Source organism: Lepisosteus platostomus, chromosome 23, assembly GCF_059453375.1.
Source record: "Lepisosteus platostomus isolate fLepPlt1 chromosome 23, fLepPlt1.hap1, whole genome shotgun sequence".
NCBI classification, from domain to species: Eukaryota; Metazoa; Chordata; class Actinopteri; order Semionotiformes; family Lepisosteidae; genus Lepisosteus; species Lepisosteus platostomus.
Window position 1 is genome coordinate 8,511,035 of NC_142633.1, and position 19,506 is coordinate 8,530,540.

The following is a 19,506-nucleotide window of genomic DNA, read 5'->3' on the forward strand; positions in this document are numbered from 1 at the left end:
GGTATACACAGATTTCCATCATGAAAGTTCAAATATAACAGAAAAAACAAAACAAAGCAACATCATACTATGAGAATTTTCTTCATTTTTTTATTATTTTACAGCAGAAAGAATATAAAGCATTCAGAAAACATCTTCCATATTTTAAGGGCAATTCAAAACGTTTTGCATGGCTTCAGCAGCTGAATTCTTTTTTAAATTTTTTTAAACATTTCCATCGATTCAGTGACGCTTTTACATGCACAATTACAAAAATAAAACTTACAAAAGAGAGAGAGAGAGACAGACACGGAGAGAGAAGGGGAGAGAAGGGGGCAGGGAGCAGGAACAGAGAGAAGGAGTCCAACAGAGAGGGGAAATTAGACAGACAGAGAGGAGAGAAAGATCTAACACTAGTTTCACATGCAAAGTGTTGGGGGCCCACTGCCTTGTTAAAAAAAGCAGGGCCATTTTTTGTTGTTTTTTTTTTAATTTTTTTTTGGAAATGATGAAAAACGTGCAACTAGGCCAGGGGTTTCATGATATCGCTGTCCATAAATCACTGAACACCTGTCTCGCAATACTGGCAACTGCAGAAGTGGAAGTTAACTAGGTGTACTTGATATTCTTCTAGAGACCTGGAGATCTCACTCCCAACAAAAAAAAGATTTATTGCTTTGTGTCTGTAAGGAGAAAGCCCTGTACTGTAAGAATCTGCTCTGATATTTCCCCAGTGATCCAACCTGCTTTGTGTTCGAGTGCAGTGCGGGAGGTGTGTGTGGGTCTGTGGTGTCCAGTTACTACAGCTGGAGTTGACACTCAAAATTCGATGCCTATCACCTTTCTCCAAGATCGGACTCGGATACTAGCATGTGAAATTTCCCCATCTTTAAAATGTGAACGGACAGTATTCTAGGATTCCCTTTAATTCCAGGATTTTTTTGAAATCGGATGCTTTGGAGCCGAGATGAATTTCACTCAACTCAATTAAAATCGTTAATGAGCCGCTTTTACAAATTCCAGCGAAAGGGGCTGCCAAACACAAGCCGGATCTTTGTGATCGACATCACTGGTGAAGGAGGAGTTTCTTTGCTGCTTCCTAATGTTTCTCACTTTAAAAACGCTACATGTGTCTTTTAGTATCCATGGGAGATGGGATCATGGGACCAACTACCAAAGTAAATCTAACAGCCAATTTTGTAGTAATACTTTGCCAAAACACTCTAAAAATGCAAAACACCTCCATACGATGAAATCTGCTGTGCTAAACAACTGACCTATTTGCACTGTCTTGCACTGGAGATGTGAAGCAGAACTCCAGCTAACAATTTTTTTAAAATCCATGATCAGACAGGCGGTAAAATGATATCAGATCCTTCACAAATTCTTCATTCTGAATATCCCTATGAACATCCCCTTTTCCTCACGAATCAATGTTTCAGGGCTCCTAAACGTAAATCATATAAATACAAATATTCATTTGTTCCCTTATCTATTGAAGCAGTTAATACACATAAATGGCAAGGGTCAATGCCATTGTGTCAGTATATGTTTATGCTGTAACAAACTATGCAAGTGTAATATATCATGGTTATGTTTTGTAATTAGTTATGCATGCGCGATTGATGTGATGTGTCATTTTGTGCGATATATTCAGATGCACAGAAGCAATGTGTGTCCATAAAACTTTTCCCCTAGGGAACAATAAAGTGTATTTTATCTTTCTGTATATGACAGTGTAAGAGACAATGATTCATAGAGAAGGTTAAGACTTCTTGCACTGCTTGTTAACTCCTGAGTAGGGAGGGGTAAGACATTTGACTTTGTGTGTAGGACGAACTGTGTGCTCATATGTTTGCACACTGTAGGCCAATGTCCCGTGTCTGCATGGAAGAGACACACGCATGTGGCGGCTTTAAACACACCTCACCATGCTGATCTGGCAGTAATTCCATAGATATCACTGCCAGTCTATGTTTCACTGTCTGCATGCTGGCATTCCAGCCAAGGCTGGGTGCATCAGGTACTTCTGATATATCTACAGTAGGGTCGCCTGGCGTGAATGCACAACGGACCTAGACAACACGCAACCTTCGCACATTCTGCTCCAAAACAAGCTACACAAAAACAGAATAACCCTAAATCCTAATGTTCATCATGAATCAAGAAACTGCACTTCTGGAGTGTTTTAGCACAGCATTATTCATAATTAAAATCAATAATAAGTCAAATTCTATTGGCACACTGGCAGTATTTTTCAACTAATTAAATCAGACGATGGATTATTAGCCAACACATCCCAGAATCTAGCTGTCAAAGCAATCCGTAACGCCCACTAATGGAATTGGGGCACATCTAATTAAACCCACTGACCTCTTGGACTATTTCAGACTTTTGGTTTAAGGTTTTACATCAGCAATAACTTTCATTGTGAAAGAAATGAATTCGATTCCTCTGTAGTATTTTTCCATGTCAGGGGCTGCAGGTTGCAGGAGAAGCACAGCTACTTCATGAAGCAGGTGGGATAAGATGTCTGTCACCCTCCCTGCTCCCCAGAAGTAAGGGAAGTAGCCCTATTTTATAGCATCGTCCAAGGTTTTTGCCCACATGGCTGAGCACTGCAGCCAACTTCACATTCATAGCAAAACAGGACTATTAACACTGTCTTGATTAAACAAGAATTGATAATGCTGTCTAATTTGCATCTCTTCTGGAATACTATAGTAATGTGCAGAGATTACCCTGCTGCCCTTGGTCTTGCCTCAGACTATTGTCTGGAGGGTCTGCAGCCCCCCCAGTGGAAAGGAAAACCCCTTATGAATTAAATGCCCCTAAGTGTGAAATATAGATTATGTTTTCCTTAACTTGGCTACAGATCTCAATAGGTCCGGCTGTGCAACACCCTGAAACTCAAGGAAAACACTTCCAGGGGAAGCTGAGGAAAACGTGACCTTCAGTGTTTTAAAGTAACTGGCTGCTGATCCCTGTGGAATTCTGTCCTCTTGGTCCCACAGATCCTCACCTTCCCTACTTTTGGCACCCTGAAGAACAATACAAAACAGGGAGGTGGAACCATCCGTGACACAGCTGCGCTGTGCCTTGCGTGAGCCCATGCAGGCGAGTGAAGCCGCGAGTGTGTGGTAATATAGTCCTTTGCATTACGGAAGGCCAAGCGAGCAAGGAAACCGGAAACACAGGAAACTGGAAGAACTCTTTTTGGATTGAAAACAGAAGCCTTACAAAATCCCTGCTGCCCCCAAAACCAAGATAAAGAATACTGCTGTTGGTTGGCTTACAAGTAAAGATTGCTTTGCCTTGCACAAAGAAGCCCTCCATCTTTCTATAGTCCTGTGCTACATTAAATCTGCATTCTCTGTTTACAGAACAATGTCTTTTACGTGTCTATTTGACTACCGATACTAGAAAAATAGGCATGCTTTGGGTGCTGATTAGGCACCTGGTTAACTAGATCACCCATGCAAGCATATAAGACCACTCTCAGTTCCCACAACAATGCAACAGATGACACCCTAAAAATGAATGCAAGGCAGGAATGGCCAGAATGGATGTGTTTGTGTAATCCTCTCTCTGGATCCGCAGAACGGAAATCCAACAGGGGAAAAAAAATCGTCCTGCAATATGAGGAAAATGGATGCTGGACCGCTGTGCATCATACTACAGAGAAATTCTTTCTCATGGGATCTTAACAAGGACAACTGAAACCCAATAAGACAAATCAAAGCTTCTCAGGATTTTCAAAAGATGGTTCAGATTCAAAATTGACATTTTGGTTTTGAATTCTCCCCGTAGGCAAAAGGCTCGAAAGTTAATTCTCTTTGCCTACTGGGAAAATCAGGCCCTTTGTTTCTCTTTACGACATTACAAAAAGAATAACCATGACTTCATGTAGTTACTGGTTCTTCTAGAACCGCCATATTACAATTGGTTTAAATAATACTTTAATGGAGTTTTTTTTCTTTAAACACGTTGCATGCTTTTGTCACTGTTCAGATATGATTAGGCACTTTCTACATAAACACTTTTAGCAAAAGGTTTACATATCAAGTCTTTGCAATGGACTTTTAAAAAAAAAAAGAAGAAAAAGTTCAAATATTCTTCACATAACCTCCTGGAAACAGAATAAACATACAGTACACAGACACATTTCTGGAAAAAAAGAAAGCAGGGTCATTTCCCCCCATGCATTCCCACAGACAGAACTGATCGCCACACCCGGCCATCACTGACAGCACATTCTTTGACAGCCCAGGGGCCAGTGTCCACTCGCAAAGTGCACAGCAACACTCCTCGTCACGGGCCTGACGTTCGGGCCTAGGCAAGCGCTTTGCTTTCCTCCTAAGAGAGACTGCCCCCATTTTTCATTGGCTTCTCCTCACAAAGCACAGACTGCAACCGAGAGTTACTGCAGCCTTTTCGCCTTCGCATGACCCCTCCTCAGGGCAAGACGATCATTCCCACCGCACGTCAGAGGCTGGTATCGGCCCCCCCATTCCCACAAGGCCAATCTAACATTCCCCTCCAACCCCCCCATCTCAATATGACATCATAGTTTTGTAGCACCTTAGAACTGTTGTGACACCCCTTTCTGCGTGCAGTGTGAGATGTCATGCCATTCTCCCTCCTCAGTCAGGCAGGTTTCAATGGCGTCCGATGTGCTCCACCTACACAGAAAGAGGTCTCCGGTCTGGACCCCGTGTCCAGCTCAGTGTTGCTTGTGCCCTTTGGAGAGAGACGCTGCCTGGCCCGTGCCTGAACCGATAGCAGCCTTGGTTGGATGAAAACACCAGCCCATCAACCCAGTCTTTGAAAAACTCCTCTGCATTCCAGCTTCCTGTCTAGAGTCAACAGAAGTGGAGGATCTACCGAATCAGTTGCACTGTTGCTTTTCCCATCAATATAAGGGTTTCTGTGAAAGCTCAGCAAATAGAGAGCTGACAGGATCCCTTCTTAATCTTTTGTTTTCTTCAAAAGGGAATCACATGACCGGGACGTTATTTATAACTCTTCAAACTGACCCCCTTTCTCATTTACACTAAATATTGTTGTAATACTGTCTGCATGCATGTCATAACTTTGACTCCCTGTGTTTTACTCATTGTTGACGACTTTGTGATTTTGCATTCATTTCTGTTCCTTCCTTTACTTCCTTACGAACTATTACACCCTTCATTACTGCAACACGCCGCTACTGAATGGCTACATCCTTCTCTCTGCAGAGGGAGGGCATCTATCTGCAATGAACTGCTGTGCCAGCCTGTCCACTGGCATTCGCCCTGAATCTGCAGCTCTAAATCAGTGTCGAACAGAATTATTGAAAAGGAGATTGAACGCGATGGCCCCCCTGATGTGACAATAATTCCAGAGAGCGTCTGAAACAACGTTTCTAGTTCTGCGCTGTAGGTGACCAGCCTGCTTCAAGCTACACGAATGAGACAGGCAGCTTGGCGTCTGTGCCAAAGGGTTTGTTGCCATTTTTTTAATTTCCAAAATCAGACATCCTTCCTCTAAACGTCCTTGAAGTCAGACTGATCGTTCTTTTCCAAACTCAGCAGGGGTTTGACACGGATTTAAATGGCGTTCATTAACAATTAACAATGGGCAGAAAGACAAACATCCCACCTCCAACCAATCACCAGCTCACTGGCATATAAACACGGGGCCTATGTCTTTCGTGACCCAACATGCTTTGCTTGGGCGCCCTTCACTGACCCCAGCCCAACGGCCAGCGCTGCAGCCTATTCCAGAAGGGGGCTGGACCGCCTTGTCCACAGGACCAGGCTGATGTGACTCAATCCATTCAAGTTAAACCAGAACGCTTTCTTTTATTTTAAAACCACGTTTCATGTAATGCACAGCCATGATTCACTGGGATACTAGCCGTATCTCCCCAATTAACACTGTACCTTCAAAGACAAATGTGCAGGGCTGGATTTTACCCTGGCCAAGGCTGCTATTTACAAACCCGTTATAGAGAACTACCAAGACACCACCCCCACCTCAGTCTCTTCATTTTCTGCTTACAGATCTTAAACACTCTCCTCTGTGCGATTTGTGTGTATGCGTGTCTTCCTTTGCGTTTTGCAATTGTATCTATTTGTGTTAGGCTGTTTGCTCATAAGTTTGTCTCGCAATAGGAATAGCAAATCTGTCCAATTAAATTTTTAATGCCACTGAGAAGAGAGGAGAAACACGAGAGACTTTTTAAAACACATCTCCTTCCGCACTTTGTGTAGACCTTTCGTGTGTGTTGATTGGTTGGTAGTGGTGTGACTTTTGTATGGTATTAATGCTAGTATATTTTTATGATTATCTGCTCTGCAAAGATTATAACGTAATTCTCTTGTTAAGCAATATAGCATTCACATTACTCGGCACCATTGGCAAAAAAGATTAAATTCTTGGTAGCCCAAAACAAAAAAAATGTAAACATAACCTTTTTTGTCTTTATTAAGATAATTTTGTCTTTTTTCCTAACTCTAAATACAGATTTATTGTTTTTTTTGCAATAAGGTCATGCTTTAGCAAAATGTTCTTTTAAAGAACATTTAAAATAAAATACTCTTATAGTGAAATATTTTTTAATCATTTTACAGATCATAGCCACTAATGCTTTATTTTTTTATCTTTATTTGTTCATGTCTTTAAATTTCATGCACATAGCTCCTTGTTTGTCCCAGATATTTACAATATGTACAAACAATACAACCAGACTTGGGCATTCAAACAAAACTATACAAATATTCTTTTTTTGTCACTTACCATGTTAGTGTCCCCTTTTATGAATAAAATAATATATATTTCTTAAAATACAATCCCCTTCCGATAAATGTTTATCTCCACGTACCGTCTACCTTCTTTATATACAGATACCGCTCAATAGTCAAAAATATGGATCTGTCTCCCCCTGTGGAGGGAAGAGCGAAGGGACTCCAGCCCAGAGTCTCCAGCAAGTCAAGGCAATGTGATCGTCCCTTCAGACACCTGGCACAGTCTCTGAAGGGCATTTGCAACGCAACAACCTTCGTAATCGTAACACAAAAAACAAACAAAAGCAAAACAAAAATAACAATAAACCAATTTGAAAAAAAAATAATAATTATCCCTATTTAAAAAAAAAAACGAAATAAGGCGCGTACAAAAATCATAACTCAACGTAAGAGAATATTAAACTATATTAGTGTCATAAAGTGCTGGACATGAGGAGGGCAGCGGGAACATGGGTGACGGCACAACATTATAACGACAAATAAAATAAATTAAACTTGTTTTTTTGTTGTTGTATATAAAAACACGCAAAGAGACGAACCGTAGCCCATACACATGCATTTAAAAAAATAGTTTTCTTACTAACAGAGTTGATTCAACTACACGGGACTCACAGAAGGCAGGCTAGCGGTAAAAACAAAAAAACTGAAAATAAGAGACGGAATGGGTGAACTCCTAATAACTTCTGAAAGAAATTTTAAAAAGCAAATAGCGTAGGCTTTTGAAAAGGGGGGGGGTCCCCTTTTTCTTGGACCTCCAGCAGCACAAATACTAATTTCTTACCTGCATCCACCCTCCAAAGCAAAATCATAACCGACACCGCCCTTCGAGAAACCCGCGCAATTCTGCAGACGCCCAGCTACATTCAGAGGAAGTCCCGCCCCCCTCCCGGCTTGACTGACAGGCAGGAGGGCCAACCAGCAGTGACGACAGGTGTGTGGGAGGGAGCGCTGCGCTTGCTTGGGCGTGTACAGGAGTGTGCGTGGCGAGACAGCTGCGAGCGTGTGGCGCCGACGGTTTTTGGTTCATGTTCATCAAATGGATTAATCAGTCACGTTTTTAAAAAAATAAAATAAAATAAAAGCATAAAACAATTCTTGAGAAGCAGGTCCCAATATGCTTACGCGTTTTTGTTCTTTCCTCCATATTTGCGGCGACCTTCTCCGATCTTCCGTGTGCGCTCTTCTGATCTCACTAGGGACTACGCCAAGAGCCCCCAGTTCAGGATGTTTGCTGTTTTTGCTCCGAAAAAAAAAAACAATATATGAAAAGTGCAAAAAATGCCATGAAGATAATGTTTTTTTTCCCCCCCATTTTTGTAGAGTTTAAAATTCCGCGGGACTTTCGACTTTCCTCAGTACACAAAGAACAAGGGGGAAATAATGCCGTTGTACATAGCAGAATCCATGGACATGACCGAAGTGTTAACGGCAACGATTCCGCTGAATTCCGTGTTCTCCCCTTTGTTTTAATTGTTTGTTTTTTTTTTCCTCTTGTAAAATGTCTCTGGTACAAACAGAAAAGAAAAAAAAAGAGTCTGGAAAAGTGATGTCACATCGTGAGGGGGTTCTTCTGCAAGGTCTCATGTTCCCTGTCCCTTCTCAATTCTTTCACTCTGGAAGACAAAACGAAACACGGGGTGGGGAATGAGCGCGGGAGCCAGACGCCAGAGTCTACGGACTGCGTCTGCCCCAGGGAGAGAGGAGGCCTGGGTCCGAGACAGGCACTGCAACGGCTGGGTCTTAATCTGCAGTCTGCTCCATCTCAGACGCCCACCTTCAATGTCACATGGCAACACGGTTTACCTGTAATGCTCCATTAAAAACTTCCTACAAAACTATTTGACACTGATATATAACTGTGAAAAATGGGTGTTTGTGTTTTTACATACCCTAAATATAGGGAACTTGATTCTACACTGGGTGACTATAATGTACAGAAACATGAGTGTAAAAAGACAGCTTAGACGCAGACTTTTGGTGGAACAGGCTTCGGCCCTGATTGGTTACCTAGTTAATGATAATAGAGAAGGGATGCTCTTTCTACTCAAAGGACATACATCATCCAGCAAATAAGGTGAGCTTTACTTTGTATTGGAGGGGTTTTAGCCTCTGACCGCAGGAATAACGGCTGTAAATCGCTGGAATTCTTGTTTTAATCACAGCACGGTTGGCGACTCGATTCTCTGAGTGTCGTATGACCTGCAATAACAACTTGCTCCATGTCTCAGCAATCACAGCCCACCGTCAGCCAAGAAATAAGCCTATGCAAAGCGCGCGGGGAGCCTTTAAACATGTGTGATTAGTAAAGGATCAAAATAAAAAAAAATAGACTGGAAACAAAAGCAAGCATCCTCTACCAGCGAACAAGTTTCAATCAGTTCTTTTGTGTTTGGAGCCCAGCGTAACGGCTCAACTTGTTGTGAGTGGGAGGGAGCAGTCTCACTGGCCAGTAGTGTGTCGAAGCCCACAGGCAGGACCAGCAGGAACGGTGCAGGGCTTGCACACAGAATTTCCATCAAGCGTGCATTTGCAGGAGACCCTTTTGTCAAGATGAAAAAAGGAGTTGTAACTTCTTCCTTCGGCACTGAGAGGTGCAAAAAGGGATACAGCTCTCAAGGATCTGCTTGCATAGCCTAAGATGCATCTTGAATTTTATGCCAAACGGGGGTTTAAAATGACTTTCCCATTTCTTCCTAATGAAATAAGATCAATATTTCAGTTCAAAAGATCTTTCTTTTACACATTGATGGCGTTACAGTAATTTATAGGAGATCAATATGCCCCCCTGCAGACAGAGAGGAGTGATGCCAAATGCCAGCTTCATGCACCGCAATTCAGTTATTTACAGCCCCTGTCCTGAAGCATTTAGGCACCTTATCCGTCTTTTCAAAAGCCACTAAGAGTTTAACAGTGTACCCGTGTTCACACAGACTGTTCTGTCCAATACAAGGAAGCTTGATGCCTTGTGCTCCTCCCTCCAGGAACTGAAAACGAGACAGGAGCGATCTGGAGTCACTCCAGCGTGGAGAGGGAGAGGGAAGGGAGAGAGTTCTGATTCACTCCCCACCACTCCTGGAGGAAGTGAAACAACACAAAGAGCTTAAAAAGAATTTTAAAGAAGTAGTTTTGGGCTCGAGTTGAATGCCTGGACACACAACTAACTCAAAGGTATCCAGCAGAATTCCTAGTGATAGATAAGATTTGTTTTGCTTAAAATGACTGATGGGTGCTATACAGTAAGTGAAGGACTCTTACAGCCCCAAGGGAACAACGGTACACATTGCTCAGTATTCCACAGCTGCAGTCCCACTGTCGGGACACAGATGCAGGATTGCATTTTAAATTCAGAACCAGGAAGTGGAAGCTATTAACGGATGTTTGGGAGGGATAATGACAACAAGCCGATCTCACCCAGCTGTTCCTGATCATATTCATTACTGAGATTACCTATAAATACTGAACACAAGCACCTCCCTGTGTGTAATACACCCCTTCTCCACCCTGTCTCCACCTATACAGCTCCCATTTCAGACGTTAACTCCTCTCTCTGGACGGGGTTCGAGCCTCCTTGTCCCACAGCCTCTTGACCAAGTGGGTTTAAGCCACAACTATCCAACCTAAAATACTCATTCACAAAGCATCTGATTCTTGGATGTTCTTGCTCCTGATGAACAATTGATATTGATATTGATACAATTAAGTATTGTATACCCGCAAAATTTGGAATTGGTTTGATCAATATATGGCTCACAGCTATGACCCCAACAACCACAAGGAGATAATCAGGAAGAGCAGACAAGCTCCTCTGACTGTCTCAATCACAGTTACTATCAGAGTCCCAGGTTGTTGCTGTTTTGCTGGAAGTCGAGAGAAAAAACCATACATTAGAGAATTCTAGTCCCAGTGGGCTTGAATCCCCACTGGATCACGGCAATCAGCCTGCAACTGGGGGGTGCTTTTACTGGTTAGGTCCCCTGGGAGCCCATGGGGTGCGTGATTTTGATTCCAGCAGCATTCTGTTTGACATCTTCACTGCTTTACAGTGGGACTCCTACAGGGTAATGGAGCTCATCAAAGAGGGATTACTCAATGTACACCATTCGTATAGAGCTTTCTTTCCACAACCGACCGTGGAGGAAAAAAAGCAACCACTTGTGCTGTCAGTGGGGTCCCAGGACTGGAACTTTGAAATACTGGGTTAGGAGATTTAGTTGCGGCACGGGCTGGGGTACGACACTAACTGGCACAATGAGAGAGCAAAGTGGGCTCTGGGACTCTCAGTCTCAACGGCAAAATCAAACTAAGATATTTTGCTAAACTTGGCCTTCCAGCTCTTTAGCCCAGGTCAGGATCAGTGGTTAGACCCTACGTTCCCAGTTCCTCCCTTCTCCGCCCCCAGTCTGCAGGGTGACAGTGGTCTGTAGAGATCAGACTGTGTAGAAAAAGAAGCAGAAGCGATGAGGGAGCTCTTTCCCTTCGCGCCATCCCAAGGCAAAACAATGAAAAAAAAACAACAGGCAGCCAGGTGGTTGGAAATAAAACATCCTGCCCACACAGGATGTGACATTCTGAGCATGCCTAGGAGTAAAGAAGCAAGGCCTGTGTCCGTCACCAGTCATGCAGCAAGGTCAAAGGTCATCCAACCATTCTTTTGCATTAAATGTGCATCTTTGGAAAAATTAAAAATTCTCTTGGAAAAGAACAAAAGAAGGAAATCAAAGAAAGGAAAAACAAAATCAGAAGGAGGAGCGAGGTTAGTGTTGCTGTGTCGCTGTCATTCGTGTAGTGTGGTTAGTGAAGTACTGCTGCTTCTCTCAATCAGAAGGGCCTATCAGTGGTTCCAGTCTGCAGCCGTCATGCAAGCAGGCATCAAGCAACAGTGAAAGAGGAAGAAGGGCGCGAAACAGAGGGAGGGAGGTAGGGGGAGAGAGAAAGAGAGAAGCATGAACTAAGTTGCTAAGGCTGCACTCACCCGCTTGAACAGTCTATGGTCCATCAAGGGGCTTCGCATTGACAGCAAAACAACACCAGACAGCTATTAGCACAGGAGGAGGTGGGGGAGGACGAAGTACAGTGGGGATGTCCTTGCGTGCCTATGTACCCGCAGTGGTGGCTGGTGCCCAGTGCAGTCAGGGCAGGATGTCTCCATGTGCAGTGCGGGATTAAGTCGTCACTTCCAAACCATGTAAACTACTGAACTGATCTGCCCTCCGACTCACTGGAAAGACCGGACTGAAACGGGCATCTGCTCAACAGCCTCTTATGTGCAACAGGCACATTAAACAAGTGTGTGTTTTTGGAAAGAAACTGTTTGATAAAAACTGATTAACGCGTGTTTTTATCAAACAGTCTTTGGGCTTTTTGTGAACTTAAACTTAAGGCGGAAATACAGTGCAAAACAAAAAGCAAACAAAACTACATCAAGCCTTTCAGGATGTAAAGTGTACAGTATTTATACAATAATCAAAGGCTCCAAAACATCTCCGTAGAGGCACACTGCCAGTCCCAAAGCTCAGCGAACTCCGTGCAGCCTCCTGAGCCAGAGGAGACGCCTTCTGCCTGTACAAGAAGCAGAGGTCCTGGTACTAACTCACTCTGATGAACGATGCCTGCACCAGGCTCCGTGGGCACACTGACTTTTAATTCAATAGACAGTAACATTCTGCGTTCAAGAACTTAATCCCAGGTCCCCTGTTTTCAATTAAATACCGTATAGCTACTTTAACTAGAGGACAGGTTAATATAAATGTGTTCTATAATGATTCAGGTAGATTAAGACATCAATCACATTATAAACATTATTTGAGCTCAGAAAGTGTACACCAAATTACCAAGGGGGCAACAATATGTAATCTTGGCACGATTTAAGAATGCAAAACAACTTAATATTTTGATGTTGTATTATTTTAGTACAGAATGCATTAAACGCTGTCCCTTCAATTAATTAATTATGTATTAAGGTATCTATCATAAGTACACAAACAGTTGTGGACAGTTGTTTACTTCAGCTTGAGATGTTTTGGAGCACATGATTATCACTATAGTATACAGCTGAGTATAGCTCATATTTGACTTCTGTTTTCACTGGATTTCCTCTTCAAGTCGAAGTGGCTTCTTAAAAGTACAGTGTTTCTTTTGTGAATCACTTCAATTCTTTTCACTTCATAGCTTTTGACCAATGCTTACGACCAACTAAATAAACATTATTCATTTTAGGTGAATTCATTTCCAGGCTAGCTACAGTATGTTTGCAATAAATGTACGTCCCTGTTATTAACCAGCCCTCTGAATTGTCAATTAAACCGGTTACTTTAATACATTCAGCAGATGGGAATCTCCCAACAGATATTTGACATTTCACTAAGCAGGCGGTACACAAAGAATTAATTGATTTAGACATCATTAAGATAAAAGAAAAATCTAACGGTTTAATGACTGCTGATCACAGTGTTAAATGCAGGAACACCGGAATAAAAATCTAAAATGAAGAAATACGGATGCATATTCCTGTAAAAAGTCTTAGTACATTTCATTATCTGTGATTTACAAAATTTCACAAGAGGCCATACAGTATACATAGCTAAAAGCCTGTAGATATTTACAAAAAGTGCACATGATTAACACCTTTTGATCAACTTATTCAAGGTGTCACTGTGACACCTAGTTTTTGAAAAGCACTGCAGTATAATGTGGCTCAGCACCCTCATGTTTTGGATTGTTTTGATGTGCAATAAACAGATTTTGGGTGTATTTCCAAAAGCTACTGTGCAATCAGTTCAACAGTCAATCTGACTGACAATCAATCAGCTTTTTAATGAGTGTGAGGGGATGTCTTAGGGCAGGTGATCTGCTTTTCTACAGAGAAGTACACAAAGAAAACTAGATGAGACAGAAAGAAAAGACTCGGGCAAAAGATCCTTAGTCTCCCCCTTCCCACCGCTCGCTTTTCCTTAAGGACTCTGGGCATGTTCATGGCTTTGAACTCGGAAAGCGAAGTCGGGTGTGCAGGTGGAGGTGACCGGGCTGCGTGGGGCTCACCTGTGGCGACAGCGGCGCAGGAACCTCATGATCTTACGTGCAGCCTGGTCCTGCTTCTTGGTGAGCAAGCTACTTCTGGAACAGATGCACATTGTTAGTCTGGTTAGTCACTGTCAGACTCTAAACCACATCTATGGCTCATGGTGCTGTGGACACACTCACAGTCCATGGCTTTTAATATTCAAGGTTCCCAACAACTACAGTATTGATAAATGTAAAAATGTATTTTGTAGACTGCTTGTTGCAATCAAGAAATCACCCTCAGCTGATTTAGGTTGTGACAACATGGTTTTAAATCAAAGCAGTAGAATCCCTGGTGGTTCAAATCATTTATCACTGGTTATCCCTGAAATTGGAAGTGGGAAACACTGATCTAAATATTCATAATTACACGGATCATTTAAAGCAGGTGTTTCCAGCCCTGGTCTAAAAAAGCTGTAGGATTTTTATTACCGTGAAGCCTCTTTGTTATTTAAAAGCTGTAAATTCTTAAGATTAATGTGATCTTTGACTTAAGCCTTTCACTGAAGATGCCTCTAAAATCTGAAGGATTGTGTTTCTCCAAAAGCAGGTTACAGATCTCTGGCTTTAATACATCATTACTCAGAAATGTGCAACTACAGTACTAACATCTTTTAGAACATGTTAGTGTGAAAATCATCACAACAATATTATCTGTGTACATACCAATAACATGAATATTTGCTTTAATTAATGCTTTAGACTTCTGGTATCCACAAAACATTTTTTGCATGTTACAAAAAGTGAAATTGTAATTGCCGATGTAAATGAATTAATTAGAGCAGTACAATTTGGATAATTAGTTTGTACACGGTTGATTTCCACTGTGTATTTTTGCTATTTAGTGCATTTATAAGCATGTATTTTGTACTCCTGAGTTTGTGTTGTATAACTGTGATGCTGTGCTGTAATTGTGTTATTGGTGGGTGTGAAAGCCATCCTGACACTGTCTATGTGTATGTGAGTGTGTGACTTTAAAAACTGATATAACTTCATGAGGTCTTTTGTTGGTGTGCAATATTGCTGGTATGATCATGAGGTTATGTGCCTGCAGCTTTGTAGTAGTGTATGCAAACTCCTGGTGTGCATGTGATCTTGTAATTGTGTGTTTACTATTGTATCTTGCAGTTCTGTGAGTGCTATCTTGCTGTTATGTTTGTGCTGTCCTGCTGGTGTGTGTGCAGTCTCGCTGGTGTGTGTGTGCAGTCTCGCTGGTGTGTGTGCACTCTCGCTGGTGTGTGTGCAGTCTCGCCGGTGTGTGTGCAGTCTCGCCGGTGTGTGTGCAGTCTCGCCGGTGTGTTTGCAGTCTCGCCGGTGTGTGTGCAGTCTCGCTGGTGTGTGTGTGCAGTCTCGCTGGTGTGTGTGTGCAGTCTCGCCGGTGTGTGTGTTGTCCTGCTGGTGTGTGTGCAGTCTCGCTGGTGTGTGTGCAGTCTCGCTGGTGTGTGTGCAGTCTCGCCGGTGTGTGTGCAGTCTCGCCGGTGTGTGTGCAGTCTCGCCGGTGTGTTGTAATACCTGAGTTTGTGTTGCACAAGCGCCGCAGCAGCTGCCCGGCGATGGGGCCTCAGCCTGCCGAACTCCTTGTAGCTGCGGTAATATTGCTGGATCAGCACGGCCGCGCGCCGGCTCTGCTGGAACTTCTTCTGCTCGTGGTAGCTGCGGAATTTACTCTGGATAAGGATGGCGGCCTGCGTCATCTTCTTATAAAGTGCATACTGCCAGAGGACAGAGAGGCTCACTGTGAGAAAGTGTTTTCACACTACAGCCGGTGTTAGTTGCCCCTATTCCCACCTATTTTGTTGCTGCTGCCATACTTTAATGTCATATTTATATAGATAAAAATCACTGTTATTTAAATAAAACATCAGGATAAACAGTAGGTAATCGGATACTGCAAACAAAACAAACATTATCAGGAACGATGTGGATGGTCAGTCGTGTTATTTTTCACATGTGCCTTGCACACTTTGGCAGGAGGTGTGACAATGTTGGGCAGCTCCCTTCCAGCCTGTCCTAGTAATGCACAGACCTGGAGCAGATAGGTTAGAGCCGCAGATGAGTATGTTTTAAAGCCACATTACCTTCAAGGCTATCCATGTAAGCTTGTGAAGAGAAGAGAACAGAAGTGAGGAGACTGTCAGTGCAAGGAAAAGCAAAATCACCTGATGCACTATAGAACATGGGGGTTTACAAGCCCTGAGAGATGTCGCAGGCACTCAGACTCAGAAGAGCTATCTTCCTCACAGTGGCAGAGGAAGTGTTGCATTCGAGACATCACAAAAAAGCACTTTAAATGCCAGATTCTAAAACCAACATTATCGCGCACTTGATGAGTGCAATCTTTCTTAATTGCTAAACAAGGAGGCTGACATTTCAGTAAATGTAGTGGGTGCAGCGAGTCCTCTTTTAACTGTTCAAGATTGCAGGAATCATTCAGGACTGAAAGTGCTTGCAGAAGTGCGAGTTATCGCCACTGCAGTTATTACTGAGACCTGCTGAGTGTAGGGCCACTGAGAAAACCCAAACACCCAACCCCTGCGCACGCAAGGAGAACATGCTGGCTCCACACACACAGACGTCTGTGGAAGGAATCAAACCCAGGGCCTGGAGTTGTTTGGCAGATGCGCTGCCTACCTACCACGATGCCACCATGCCAAGGAGATCTGTCTTGCTTAAAATCCATAAGACAGGAAAACAGCTGTAAGTGAACATGGCTGCTTGCCTCTCACCGATGGCACCCTCACCCCCTACCCCAGTCCTGCTGCCTGAGTGATCTGCATCTCTCCTGGACTGAGGCCCCAAGGATGAGCTCAGTACAGACAGCTAGATGGGTCTTTCCACTAGCCCAATCTGTCTCCAGCCAGCTGTGCATGGACACAGCTGATTAGCATGAAACTATTTAAAATACAGACTGTAGTAGTCAATAATACCTGATTTATAGAACATGGCACGCTATAGCATGCAAGCTGAAACCCCATCAAGAGTGAAAAAGACATGAATAACATTTATTAAGTCAGTCACACCTAAATGTTTCTAATGAATTTTGTCTTTTGAAAACTTCTAGCTTGGTTTGGAACAGTCTTACCTATTTTCAGGTAATTACTTATTATGTAATCCTACTGATTTTGTGTTTTTTGTGTGCACGCTTGGGAAACTACAGTTGCATTTGACAGTCTGCAGATAATGATGTAAAATTAAGACAGACATCATACAACAATCCTGAGCAAATGCACGATTAAAATTAAAAGTTAAAAGCAAAAAAACAGAAATAATTTCCTCTTTAGATGTAACAGCGTACTTGGAAAGATTGCATTTTGATTTCTTGTGTTTAAAGCAGGACTGTATTAAATAGAAGATGAACAGAGCTGTGAAAGAGCAGCAGTTTGCTGGTTTCATTAATTCACCTCAATTTAATGCCTGTTTTAGCAGAGACACATGTCTCTATCCCAGACAGGGGGCACAGAGCATTAATTCTGTCTAATAATGTGACACAGTGAGAGGGATAAGTTTTTAAAACGTTAGTTAAAAAACAGTATTCAATTTCAGATGGTGCAAAGACAGCACTGAAAATAAAATGCTCTATTTGTCCTTGTGATAGAGAATGGGTTTTGGCACCAGTGAGTATGATTATTACAAGAGAAATTCAGCTGTCATCACTAATGCAAAACAGCAGCCTGCTCTAGGAGTCAGGCCAGCAAGTGGATAGGTGGCTGTTACATTTCAGCTGGAATATCCTAACTTTTATCATAACAGACGTTTGTGCAAGTATTCATATGTCTCAGGGCCACAGTCTGGCTTGTCTTTGATTAATTTAAAGTACCGTAAATGACCATTCTTTCTACTTCATTAACAGCTATATCAATAAAGAAGCTGCAGGACCACAATACACAAAACAATATATTTATACACGTGACAATGCAGGGTGTGTGGATTATGTTCCTATGAACAAGCAGTTATAAAGGGATGCATCCTGGGATAAAATGATAGTGTGCTGACCGTGCAGCTTACCTGTTTATACTTCCTGTAGCAACGCTGAATGACTGCAGCTGCTACTTCCTGTTGTTCTCGTAATGGCCGACCCTGCACACAAAGGAAAGCGGGGGGTCAGTGTGTGAACAGGGCCCCGTCAGAGCTTGCTTGTCCAGAGAGAGAGCTCTGCACTTTCCCTTTTGCTTCCTGTGCTTTACTGGCATGCAGCTACATATGAAGCTAATGGAGCCCAGGGCTGTACAGTGTACAGGTCCACTTCACAGCTCTTTGGCGGGGTGCGGATGAGGAAACAGGTGACATGAAGACGTCTGCTAGGTTGATTTGTCAGTGTCTGTGAGGGTTTCAGTACAGTGCTTGGATCAGGTCCTCTAGCAGATTCAGATCTTTTAGCCTGTCAGTGTAGGATTTTCTATGGCGCCCACGAGTGTATCTGACTGCAGGTGTTGCGATCGTTTTCGCACAGCTAGTTCCACATCATCGGCAGTCCAACTTTGAGGAGCTGGCTGTACAGTCCTTGTCTGTAGGGGTCCAGGGCTCAGCAATGTCCATCTGCGCAGCAGAGAGAGGTGGTGTGAGCAGCGTGGTGGAGTGGAGATGAATCAAAGTTTTCTGAAGACCACGCCTGATGGATGTCAGTGAGTGAGGCTCCTTCTATACATCTACTGATGCCCTCCTTAGTTATTAGTGGTATTGACTATTGCTGCTGGCCAGGAATTGATGTCATCAGGTGGTTTCCATAATGCCCTCCTGCTGGGGGCTAGTCACTGCTCATCTCCCCCCGGCCCCCAGCTGGACTCCTCTCTCCTGTTCCAGAGCACAAGGCTCACTCTACCACCTCTCCCCACCTTCGACACGAAACCATACTTGTGTACAACAGACCTATTGGGAAGTACAAGTGTGATGTTCTGGGCACAGGACTCTACTTTTAGTGATTATACCTGACTATACTGATCACGACTTTGGACCTCACTTGCTCATTCCGATGTGACAGTATTCTGGCACAACAACGCATGTCCCATGCTGCTCCTGTAACAGTGGCTTTCTTTCGAGACAAGGATGTAACACGCATGTCATGGTTGCCCCACTTTCCAGACCAAAGCCCTATTAAACATTTGTTATACAAGCTCAGAAGACTGCAACACTTTCCGTAAAAAGGTATTTCCAGTTCTCATTCTTAAATGCACTCTACCATAATCTCCACTTCTGTGGCGAGTAGTGCTCAGACACCAGTGTAAGGCACATGCTTGTCGAGGCTATACGAGAGGAGCAGGACAGAATCTCACAAACTGGCACAAAGCATGAGACACAGATGTCCATTTCGTATTGCTTCCAGCAGAGTCATGCACACTACCAGCCTGAAGTGTGCTTTCAGAGTAGACCCCTGCTGATCAACCCTGTTAATGACAAATGTTAATTAGCATAAGGAATTCGTGCTATGACATCTGTGTTCAATTCAAAAGCTCTAAATATAGTTATTGCCCAGATCATAACTTTGTGAATTTGTTGTGGTCTGAAACACCTTATGTTGTCTGTTATTGTCCTTTTGCTGTAGTAATGCAGCACAAGTTTGATTTATTTTACCATCTGTTACAATATTATTTTTAAACTCTTTCTGGGTTTTTCTAAAATATTTTTTTTTAAATCTGTTATACACCTTTTTCCTTCAAATGTATCCTGTTCCTTTTTTTTTTAC

The 19,506-nt window shown here is 42.9% G+C and overlaps 1 protein-coding gene across 10 annotated transcripts in view; it reads right to left on the minus strand.

Moving 5' to 3' along the window:
* Positions 1 to 76: 76 nt before the first annotated feature.
* The window catches only part of LOC148641991 (calmodulin-binding transcription activator 1-like), a 442,365-nt gene continuing 422,935 nt past the window's right edge, over positions 77 to 19,506 (minus strand). For 5 of the 10 annotated variants that reach the window (XM_088617429.1, XM_088617430.1, XM_088617428.1 and 2 more), the window contains 5 exons: positions 17,832 to 17,903; positions 15,905 to 15,925; positions 15,339 to 15,538; positions 13,806 to 13,880; positions 77 to 8,380 (listed from right to left, as the gene is read on the minus strand). In XM_088617429.1, the coding sequence (XP_088473555.1) occupies positions 8,317 to 8,380; positions 13,806 to 13,880; positions 15,339 to 15,538; positions 15,905 to 15,925; positions 17,832 to 17,903 (432 nt within the window). In that variant the 3' untranslated portion in view covers positions 77 to 8,316. Of the gene's footprint in view, positions 8,381 to 11,739; positions 11,771 to 13,805; positions 13,881 to 15,338; positions 15,539 to 15,904; positions 15,926 to 17,831; positions 17,904 to 19,506 lie in introns of all 10 variants that reach the window. The other 5 variants (XM_088617425.1, XM_088617421.1, XM_088617427.1 and 2 more) reach the window with 5 other exon arrangements.